This window comes from Dreissena polymorpha, chromosome 1 (assembly GCF_020536995.1).
Source record: "Dreissena polymorpha isolate Duluth1 chromosome 1, UMN_Dpol_1.0, whole genome shotgun sequence".
In the NCBI taxonomy this organism is placed as follows: domain Eukaryota; kingdom Metazoa; phylum Mollusca; class Bivalvia; order Myida; family Dreissenidae; genus Dreissena; species Dreissena polymorpha.
In genome coordinates this window covers 5588185-5600158 of record NC_068355.1, presented here as the reverse complement: position 1 = coordinate 5600158, position 11974 = coordinate 5588185, and the positions used below count along the sequence as shown (strand labels likewise).

Here is an 11974-nt window from a genome sequence, read left to right as displayed (position 1 = left end):
AATCACTGGGTAATCCTATCTAAGCCTGATCATAATACAACGAGACAAAAGGCTGTCCATTATCAATCTGGGTTGTACTGTTATTAGGAATATCAATGTATCAACGCTTAAAATGGATAGAATTTGGATAGCCCGCAATCGTGGTTATCCATGTACTGTATGCAAAGTCCTCTGCTTTGATTGATGTCTATTATTGAATCAAATTTAGGACGGCACTTTATGTACATAAATTTGAGTGAAAAGGAGGTTAAATAGAAGTGTTGTCCCAAGTTAGCCCGTGCAGTTGGCTGAGGCTAGTAAGGGACGACACTTTCCGCCTGAACTTGAGTTTTGCTAAGAAGAGACTTTCTTTAAACGAAAAACATAATAAAATCGTTCAGTGCCCCCGCCCCATTATTAGCCTGTGCATGACCGCAGGCATTCACTAGAATGAATATGCACGTTAAATTTTAATAATACATAATATTACATATAATGTCAAACAAAAGTAAGTAAGCTTTAATATACTATTATATGCTGAAATAAAATTATATACATGTTTTTGAAATAGAAATATATATGAGTGTATTATTTCAATAAAATGATACATGTAATAAGCCAGTAAGAAACTAGAACAGTTATTGAAGATGACAAATACCTACATATCATTTTAAGCAGGTGCAAAACGAGAATGTTTGTAAAATTAATCTCAAAATAGTTTCGTTCAATACTTACCATTGATTACACACAAAGACAACAAATATCACATTATAATTATAATCAATGGCGTAAGTTCAAGGGCTTATAACTTTGTAACAAATAGTGTGGCATACAGAAAAATGACGTCTTTTGCTTAAACATAGTGTACTATCATATCTATAAAGTTTCATCTTGATAAGCACAAAAAGCGAGAAAAGTTTGCGATACAAACTACACAAAGCGAGAAAAGTTCGCGATACAAACTACACAAAGCGAGAAAAGTTCGCAATACAAACTACACATGTACAATCATGTTAACAAAACATTTTTGCCTCAGTTCAAGATCATTTAACTCTGCACAGAATCTCGTGACATGCACAAAAATAATGTATGTCATTTCTACGTAGTAAGAACATCATACCTATTAGATTCATTTTGACGAGTTAACAACACATAGTCCCATAGTACACATTTAAAATGAAGTATGCATAAATTGTCTAAAATCAAGGGCTTAAAACTATGCAAAGAATATTGCAATATGCACAAAATAAACGTAATTCACTTCTAAATATAATAAGAGATGTGTTTGTCAGAAACACAATGCCCCCTACTGCTCCGCTTTGATTTAATTTATATAAAAATGTCATTATATCCCTTTAAAAATATTACTTCCCTTGTAAAAATGATCTGTATCTGCCAAATGATAGAAATTATCTCCCTTTAAAGCTTGTTACTTCCCTTGGATATGTTTTTGTTGACATTTAATCTTGAAGGATGACCTTGACCTTGCACCACTCAAAATGTGCAGCTCCATGAGATACGCATGCCAAACTTGCTATCTTCAATATTGCAAAAGTTATGGCTAATATAAAAGTTTTCGAACGGACGCACAGACTGACTAAGGGACAGTTCAACTGTCAGATACACACAAAACTGAGTGAGGAGCTCAAAACACAAAGAACACATTCACGATAAAGTCAGCATCCAAAATCTGCAAAGTTCAAGTGCGTACATTTCTGCAAACAATTTGCAGCATACGCGAAATCTACATCTTGCATATCTACAATTCTACATAGTATAAAAAACATGTCTAGAAAGTTTCATGTTGATTGGGCAGAAACTTAGCATTTGGTTAGGAACATATGAACACATCTACAGCCTACCATACCAAACCACAGACCAACTGAACGACAAATCAACAAACCAATCAGACGAACAATGTAATTCCAGTATAATATACCAACAAACTTTGAAGGGTTATAAATTATAATTAAGGCACCTATTTTGATATTCATTAGTGTAATAAATAAGCACTTCTTTAACAGCTGTTGTAAAAATATTTTATCATAGACAATGTCTTATTTAACAAGAATATCAGTGAAACTGATGGATGCTCCCCGATGATGCGCTTTGTCAATCTATGTGTTAATAACCACCTTAAAAAAATCTATTATAAGCCTCAGTGACCTTGACCTCAAACCTCATCAAAAGGATAGATCCATGCAAGGTACCTACATGCCAAATATGTAAGAGATCGGTTAAATATTGAAGGCGCTATGAGAAACTGTAACAAAATTGTGACGAAAACTTCTATTTTAAGCCTCTGTGACCTTGACCCCAGTGACCTCAAACCTCATCAAAAGGTAGAGGTCCATGCAAGGTACCTACATGCCAAATATGTAAGAGAACGGTAAAATATTGAAGGCGCTATGAGAAACTGTAACAAAATTGTGACGGAAAAATCTATTATTAGCATCGTTGACCTTGACCCCAGTGACCTCATCAAAAGGTAGAGGTCCATGAAAGGTACCTACATGCCAAATATGTAAGAGATCAGATAAATATTGAAGGTGCTATGAGAAACTGTAACAAAATAGTGACGAAAAATCTATTATTAGCCTCGGTGACCTTGACCCCAGTGACCTCATCAAAAGGTAGAGGTCCATGCAAGGTACCTACATGCCAAATATGTAAGAGATCGGAAAAATATTGAAGGTGCTATGAGAAACTGTAACAAAATTGTGACGGAAAAATTTATTATTAGTCTCGGTGACCTTGACCTTGACCCCAGTGACCTCAAACCTCATCAAAAGGTAGAGGTCCATGCAAGGTACCTACATGCCAAATATGTAAGAGATTGGAAAAATATTGAAGGTGCTATGAGAAACTGTAACAAAAGTGTGACGGAAAAATCTATTTTAAGCCTTAGTGACCTTGACCTTGACCCTAGCGACCTCAAACCTCATGAAAAGGTAGAGGCCCATGCAAGGTACCTACATGCCAAATATGTAAGAGATCGGTAAAATATTGAAGGTGCTATGAGAAACTGTAACAAAATTGTGACGAAAAATCTATTATTAGCCTTGGTGACCTTGACCACAGTGACCCCCATCAAAAGGTAGAGGTCCGTGCAAGGTACTTACATGCCAAATATGTAAGCGAATGGAAAAATATTGAAGGTGCTATGAGAAACTGTAACAAAATTGTGACGGAAAAATCTATTATTAGCCTAGATGACCTTGACCCCAGCGACCTCAAACCTCATGAAAAGGTAGAGGTCCATGCAAGGTACCTACATGCCAAATATGTAAGAGATCGGTAAAATATTGAAGGCGCTATGAGAAACTGTAACAAAAGTGTGACGGAAGTAAGGAAGGAACTACAAACTGGCAACAATATGCTCCCCGAATTTTTTTTTTCGGGGAGCATAAAAATAGAAGTAACATAATCCTTCAACAAGAAAAATAATAGTCAGTGTAAAGTGAAACAACTATCTGTGTTTCCCCTATTTGGTCAATAGATTGTATGAAATGTAAGTACAATTTTAACAGCATTCACTACTGTACAGTAACAGTACTGGTGCAAAAAAGTCAAGCAAAGATACCCAAAATTTCAGCACTTCTATGGCTAGTACATGTATACACAGAACTTATAAGGGCAAACTTTGGTATATGTTTGTTTCTGGTCCTTTATTCAAATAAATATCTTAAACTGGAAAGTATTTATCACACTAAATAGTTTACCTTGAGTATTAACAAAATAATTGGCTTTCACATAGAACATTTTACATGACATTTGCTGCCATAATACTTTGTTAAATATTTCCTAGAAGCTTAGTTTATGTCAGCAATGGACTTATTTTGAAGAACGCATGGTCAATTCAAGTAGGCCCATATCATCCAGTACAGTAGGACATGTGTATTTCCAGATCACGCTGTTTTGTGTACATCTTATCACAGTTATGGCAACTGAAGTTATCCTGTTTCACATATTCGTCCTCAGATGGCGCCGATGGCACACGTAGCTTGGCAGGCGGCGTTGGCATCCCTGGAAAACAGGACATCATTTAGGTCAATACACATACCAGTTTTTATATGTATGATTGTTTGCAAAGCGTGTGTGCTGGAAAATGGAGAGTACAATATAGATTAATAAGACAATGTTGAATTATGTATTAGCGTACATAACAAAACAAGAATTGTACAGAACAAAATAATAATGATTATACAGAACAACAGAATAAGGATTGTACAGAACAACAAAGGATGAATTTTACAGAATAACAGAATAAGGATTGTACAGAACAACAGAATAAGAATTGCACAGAACAACAGAATAAGAATTGCACAGAACATGACAATAAGGATTGTACAGAACAAAAGGATACAAATTTCAAAGAGCAACAAAACAATGATTGTCCAAAACAACTTAATGAGGATTGTACAGAACATCAAAATAAGAATTGCACATAACAATTTAATTTGGATTGTAAACAACAACATAATATGGAATGAACAGAATAATAGACTAAGGACTGTACAAAATAACCAAATAGGAATAGAACTTAAAAACCTTATAAGGATTGTACAGAACACCTCAATAAGGATTGTACAGAACACCTCAATAAGGATTGTACAGAACACCTCAATAAGGATTGTACAGAACACCTCAATAAGGAATGTACAGAACACCTCAATAAGGAATGTACAGAACACCTCAATAAGGAATGTACAGAACACCTCAATAAGGAATGTACAGAACATCAGAACAAGTATTGTACAGAACACGAGAATGAGGTATGAAAATACTTCTGCTCAAGCAACAGTATTAACATATATTATACTTATTATAAGTAAATTTTACAGGTTTATCAAATACCTTACTTTAAATTGTTGAATATGTATAGCTTCTGCTAATGCTTTTTATTACATAGGGGTGTCTATGCATTGTATTTAAAAGTACGTAACATTTAACATCATTATCCCTTCCGTACAGTAGATATGGTTAAGTTGTGAGGTTATCAATATTCATTGAACAACTAGCACAACTAGAACAAATACTTTTCTTCTGAATATATTTGTAATGGAAAACAATAGCTACACATAACAAATGAAATTTGTATTGAAACTAGATACAACTTCTGACCAAGTTTGGTGAAGCTCGGATGAAAACTACTTGAATTAGAGAACAGACACCATGCTCAATGTTTAAAACTCACTAAGTGACCCCGTGACCTAGTTTTTGACCCCGCATGACCCATATTCGAACTTGACCTAGACATCATCTAGATATAACATCTGACCAAGTTTGGTGAAGATCGGATGAAAACAACTTGAAATAGAGAGCGGACACTAAATACAGACCGACAGACAGACAAGCTCACTCCTTTATACCCCCCTAAACTTTGTTTGTGGGGGTATAATAAAACGCACAATCAAATACTTTGTTATGAACATATAATCCTAAAAGACACTGAAATGCAGCTATTAAACAGACCTGTATTTTTCTCAGGAAGGTTAAGTTTACCAGCTTTCTTCATCTGTAAGTAAGCACCAATGCTTGTAGCATTGACAGGAGTCATGTATGTTTTTCCGCTAGAGGGTCGACTCTTCACACCTGAGCTTGAGCTCTGGCCTTGACCCATTTTAGTGCTCTCTGGTCTTGATATTGGTCGCCCTACGACAAATTCAGACACAGACTTTTTACCACTTTCGGTTGTCAAAGGTCTATGACCGAAGGGGGGCCTATCTTTTTTGAGTGGTGATGTGTGGTGTTTAATTGCCCCACTGTCGAATTCCATATTTTGTACACCGGATTGTACCTTGGTTTTGTTGCTTTTCACATAGGCTTGATTCCAAACTCCCTGATTTCCATGTATACCACTAGGAACGTGGAGAGGTTTTTCTGAGTCTTTTGAATTGTTGTACATGTTCTCCATGTTGGAATATTCTGGATGGTTGTAGTTATCATCATCACCACCACCATCACTGTTATCATGTTGGCGTTGCCTTTGAGCTAAACTTGTGTCCCATAACTGTTTTGGATTACTTCTCTGAAAAAAGAAATATCACTTAAAATGAAGGATGCTCCCAAATGGTGCACTTTGTTGATATAAAGGTATATTATCTGCAAACAAATTGATTTTCAATCAGAAATAAGTAACTGGATAGAACAAAATGACAATAATTATGCACATCTTCACCCTGTATGGATACTGCGTATAAGATTCATCAATTTTGAATAGTTTGTTGTTGTGATCTGACACAAAATGTGATATTTATTTTAAAATGTCATATTGTTCATCATAATATCTGTAAAAATCAACAGATCAGAACGACTAGATCATACATCCATGTCCAACGTAAGAGGAATGTGCACAAGATGGTAAATGCAATTCGGATAATTACTTTCTGAGATCTCCTGTGGAAACTAAAAGATCCACTCGAAAATCACATTAACAATCAAATGGCAATAACTCAGTAAAAAATTATTCCCGAAAACAGCCTTCCCAAATTGCGCATGTCCCCCATAGGAATGCTGGATATAAAGTTTCATCAAAATCAGATCCTGAGCTTATGAGATATTGCACAGAAAAAGCATATTCATATGAACTGTGCTCTGTGAAAGGGGGTTTGAATGCAAGTGTGTAAAAAGTCGTCACAGATTAATCAGAGACAACCCTTTCCACTTTTATGATATTTTTTGTTTCAAGAAAGTTGCTTCATGTGGACTGAAACCGCTAATCTGGGATTATACTTTCCACACATGCATTCAAACCCTTTTCCAAAGAGCACAGTCCATAATAACGATTAATATCTCCATGAAAAGTCATTTGACCAAAACAACCTGACAAGAATGGGCATGATGCAGCTTATTAAGTTTCATCAAATTCTGATGATTTGTTTCTTAAAATCTTTGCAAACACATTATGACACATTGAAAATAAAAAATGCAATAACTTCCTGAAAAATAATTTGCTCTGAATGACATGATAAAGACGTCAATCCTAAAATGATTCTGCAAAGCAAGTTTCATCAAATTCAAATAATTAGTGTCTGGGATCTCTTGTAGCAACAAACAGTAGCACTTGAATAATCAAAGGTCAATAACTCCATGAAAAATCAGTTAATCACTTAACCTGAAGACAGACAGACATCGAGATAGAAGAGAGAAACTATTATCATGGTAATTTGGCTCAGACTCATACCAACTAAATTCCATCTAAATAAGAATACTGACAAAGTGGCAACTGTATGCCCCCAAATCTTTTTGGGAGCATAAACATTTAGATTATTTAAGGAACTTTGAACTTAATACATTATTAAATCAATTGTGTTACATGCAGACAACAAGACAAATGGTAAAATCAGAAAATATATGAAGTGGTCATAAATTAGCAAAATGACAAGAACATAAAAAGCATCAAAATAAGACCACAAAAAAAAAGTGATTCTACAGTAACAAATCTCATTTGAAGGGGCAAATAAACATATATACACAAGTACGTATATAATGTAAAAAGCATATGATATGTTAAAGGTAGATTGAGTTTCCAAACTTAATATTCAGTATAGTTATTATGAACAAAAGCTGTCTCCATAGGATGGCATATGCCCCCGAGAAACACTGATAGAAGTTATGAGCATTTTTCAAAACCTAAACGCAGATTTCAAAAACCTTAACGCGACCCTAAGTTCAAGGTCAAGGTAATAGGGGTCAAAATTTGTGTCCGTATGGAAAGGCCTTGTCCATATAAACATGCATACCAAATATGAAGGTTACATCTGAAGCGACATAGAAGTTATGAGCATTTTTCGAAACCTAAACGCAGATTTCGAAACCTAAACGCGGAGCCTAAGTTCAAGGGCAAGGTCAAAGGGGTCAAAATTTGTGTGCATATGGAAAGGCTTTGTCCATATACACATGCATACCAAATATGTAGGTTACATCTGAAGCGACATAGCAGTTATGAGCATTTTTCGAAACCTAAACGCAAAGTGTAACGGACAGACAAACAGACAGACAGACGCAGAGTGCGATCAATATATGCACTCCTTCGGGGGCATAAAAATGATTTTATTCCTTCATATTCTAAATGGTTCAAACATGCATTATTATTTATCTGCAAATATCTGAAGTAAGTACTCAGTCTTCAGTACCATTATCTATTTATTGTCATTTTATAATAAAGCATTTATTTAACTTAGAAAGTTACAGCATCTATCAATACCATAAAACATCTCAAACAAAGAAATATCATGTGAATGATACATCTGTACCTGCACAGCCCATTTCTGTCCTGACCCACCAGTCCCATTATTCCCAGCAGCGTGCTCTCCATAGCCAGCGTCTCCCATATACTGCTGCTGTTGCTGCATGCCTGACAGTTTGCTGATGGAGTTCCTGAGCCCGTCATTTTGTCTCTCCAGCAGCTGTATACGGATATTGTTGGCCTTCACCTGGTTCTCCATGTCCAACAGGATGTCTCCCGTCCCTGCAATATGGATGATGGGTGCATGACAAAGTTCAATGTTTAACATGTTGTCATCCATTCCATGATACTGGTACCATGTTTAACAGAATGTGACCCATTCCATGGAACTGGTGCCAGATTAAACAGAATGTACCACATTCATTGGAACTAATGCCATATTTAACAGGATGTATGCTATTCCATGGAACTGGTACCATGTTTAACAGAATGTACCCCATTCCATGGAAATGGTACCATGTTTAACAGAATGTACCCCATTCCATGGAACTCGTACCATGTTTAACAAAATGTATCCCATTCCATGGAAATGGTACCATGTTTAACAGAATGTACACCATTCAATGGAACTGGTGCCAGGTTTAACAGAATGTGGCCCATTCCATGGAACTGGTGCCAGGTTTAAAAGAATGTACCCTATTTCATGTAACTGGTGCCAGATTTAACAGAATGCACCTTGTTAAGTGGAATTGGTACCATGTTAAACGGAATACCTGGCCCCTTCCATGTAACTTGTAACATGTTAAAAAGAATGTTCCATGAAATATAACTTATGTTTAACAGAATGTCGCCATTTAAATGGAACTTTTTCCATGTTAAACAATATGTCCCCCATTAAATGGAACTGGTATCGTGTTTAACAGAATGTCCCCAATTAAATGGAACTGGTACCATGTTTAACAGAATGTCCTCAATTCACTGGAAGTGATACCATGTTTACCAGAATGTCCCCAATTAAATGGAACTGGTGCCACGTTTAACAGAATGTCCAAAAATCAAGGAGGCTGATAACATGTTTAACAGTATGTCCCCAATTTAATGGAACTGGTACCATGGTTAACAGCATATACCCGATTGTACTAATATTGAACAAAATGTCCCAAAATAAATAGAACTGGCACAATGTTTAACAGAATGTACCCCATAAAATGGAATGGGTACCATGTTTTAACAGAATGCCCACTATCAATGGAAATAGTACTATCTTTAACAGAATGACTCAAATTCCATGGAACTGGTATTTTGTCTTACAGAATGTCCTGAATTCAATGGAACTGGTACCATGTTAAACAGAATGCCCCCAATTCAATGGAACTGGTAATATTTTTAACAGAATGTCCCTAATTCCCAGGAACTCATACCATATTACCATGATACTCAACTAAGAGGCTCACCTAAGAAGTAAGGGTTGATGGGTACGTTGATGTCTTGCTACTCAACCATCAGGCTTACCTGAGAGGTCTGGGTTAACAGGTCTGTTAATGTCAGGATACTCAACTATGAGGTTTACCTGAAAGATAAGGGTTGGCAGGTCCATTGATGTCAGGATACTTGAATATGAGGCTTACCTGAAAGGTCAGGGTTGATGATTCCATTGATGTCAGGATACTTGAATATGAGGCTTACCTGAAAGGTCAGGGTTGATGATTCCATTGAGGTCAGGATATTCAAATATGATGCTTATCTGAAAGGTCAGGGTTCATGATTCCATTGAGGTCATGATACTCAAATATGAGGCTTATCTGAAAGGTCAGGGTTGACGGGTCATTTCATGTCAGGATCCTCCACTATAAGGCTTATCTGAAAGGTCCAAGTTGAAGCATCCGCTGATGTCAGTATACTCTACTATGAGGCTTACCTAAAAGCTCAGGGTTAAGAGGTCTGATGATCTCAGTATATTTGACAATAAGGCTTACCTGAAAGGTCAGGGTTGACTGGTCCGTTAATGTCAGGATACTCGACTATTAGGCGTTCACGTTCCTTGGCCTCCTCTAGTCGGTCACTCAGAGTGGACACAGTGACCTCCAGGGTATGAATGGACTGCTCAAGGCTCTCTTTATCTGCCAACAGGTGATCGATCTCCGACTGATGAAACAAGATAGAAGCAATCCATAATCCATTGATGGTTAATACTGTAAAAACCCTCTTTTAAAGGGGCCTTTTCACAGATTTTTGCATTTATTAAAGTTTGTCATTAAATGCATTATATTGATAAATGTTAACATTGGATCTAAAAGGCTTAAGTAAAAAAACAAGAATAACATTAAAGAAATAAAAAAAATTAACCCTCAACTGGGCTCGAACCACTGACCCCTGGCGTAAAAGTCTATTGCCTAGACCACTCGGCAATCTGTGCTCATAACATGAGTGATGTAATTTGTACTTTATATAAGCAATCCTCATAGTATCACAAAATATAACAACAACAACAGAACTCTCAAAATTATTCAATCGTTTCCCGTTGAAACACTTTATAATTTTCAGGGTTTTAAATCGTCAACAGATGCATACAATTGATATTTTAGAGCATGGTAAATGTTAAGTATTACTGTGTCCTCACAAATATCATAACTACAACGAAAATTTGCGAATCTGAAACATTATAATTTTGTCAATTTACCAAAATATAAAAAGGCCCCATTAAGCCTTGATCATCTTTTGAAAGGAGAATTTTAATTCATGTGGACAGACACTTCATAGATAGTTTTTAGTGTTAACACCCAGTGAAATAATTAGATATCCCTGAAATTCAGACGTTAAGATTCATTACTGGTAATTATCTTGGTGGCAATAAAGCAACATTGTAGACATGTTTGTAAATGAGACAGCAAATTTATTTTGACATTTTGTATTGTGGCTCTGGTCTTAACTTGGGTATGGAATCTTCTAAGGTTGCTTTCAACAATAATGAAGACCATTTAAGAGCAATTATTCAATTTTTTTTGTTTTAATCACGAAAACTGATTTCAAAACAGATCTTACTCACTTGCTTCTCTTTCAATGTATTTTCTTTCTGAGTTATCTGCCTTTTGAATTCTTCAAATTTTTCATCAACAGTATCTTTTTCGTCCTCCATTTCTGCAAGTTTGTCTTTAAGTTCCTTATTTTCCTCATCAAGTACCTCAATACGTATCATCAAAGACTCTTGTTTTGACTGCAGACTCTGTGATATAAAAAATGATTTTTGGAATCACACAGTCGTACCCTGTACACAGACTTTAACACGACTTTATAGATTGGGTTTATAGAGTATAATTATTTTTTTTAATATAAAAAAAACATTTACTTAAGGAAACTATTAATATTCAATTTCTTAACTTCTTTATTATTTACATATTCATGGAGTTTTATTGATTATGTTGGGATAAACATAGGCATCATAACAAATCAAGACTTAATCTTACTTTACATAATTTTGGACTGTGTGTTTTATTATATAATGCTAGTTCCAAAGCCAAAAGAGTTTGTGCCATAAACGGATCTTATCAAGCATCTAAAAAAACACTAAATTCATGAAAACCTCCCTCCATGTGTCTTTGTAGTACCTGTGTATGCTTTGAGACACTCTTATTCTTGGCCTGTTCCTTCTGCAGATCCTTAGCAGACTCTGCCATCTTGCAGGCCACCTCTTCCAGCTTTCCCTGCAGGCAGGTCATCTCACGCTGAAGTCGCTGCACTTCCACATGGTTCACTTTGCTACCTGTAAGTTCTTGCTCCAGATTGGATTTGATGTTTTCTGAAATT

At 35.8% G+C, this 11974-nt stretch overlaps 1 protein-coding gene across 3 annotated transcripts in view; it reads right to left on the bottom strand.

Moving 5' to 3' along the window:
- Positions 1-483: 483 nt before the first annotated feature.
- LOC127869267 (coiled-coil domain-containing protein 157-like) overlaps positions 484-11974 on the bottom strand; it is a 29997-nt gene continuing 18506 nt past the window's right edge. The window contains exons 7-13 of one of the 3 annotated variants that reach the window (XR_008044501.1): positions 11776-11966; positions 11217-11393; positions 10147-10315; positions 8238-8452; positions 5455-6010; positions 2634-4005; positions 484-2342 (exon numbers count right to left, since the gene is read on the bottom strand). Coding sequence is in view for 1 of the 3 variants with exons in the window: in XM_052411690.1 (XP_052267650.1) it covers positions 3854-4005; positions 5455-6010; positions 8238-8452; positions 10147-10315; positions 11217-11393; positions 11776-11966 (1460 nt within the window). In the remaining 2 variants the exon portion in view is untranslated. Of the gene's footprint in view, positions 4006-5454; positions 6011-8237; positions 8453-10146; positions 10316-11216; positions 11394-11775; positions 11967-11974 lie in introns of all 3 variants that reach the window. The other 2 variants (XR_008044500.1, XM_052411690.1) reach the window with 2 other exon arrangements.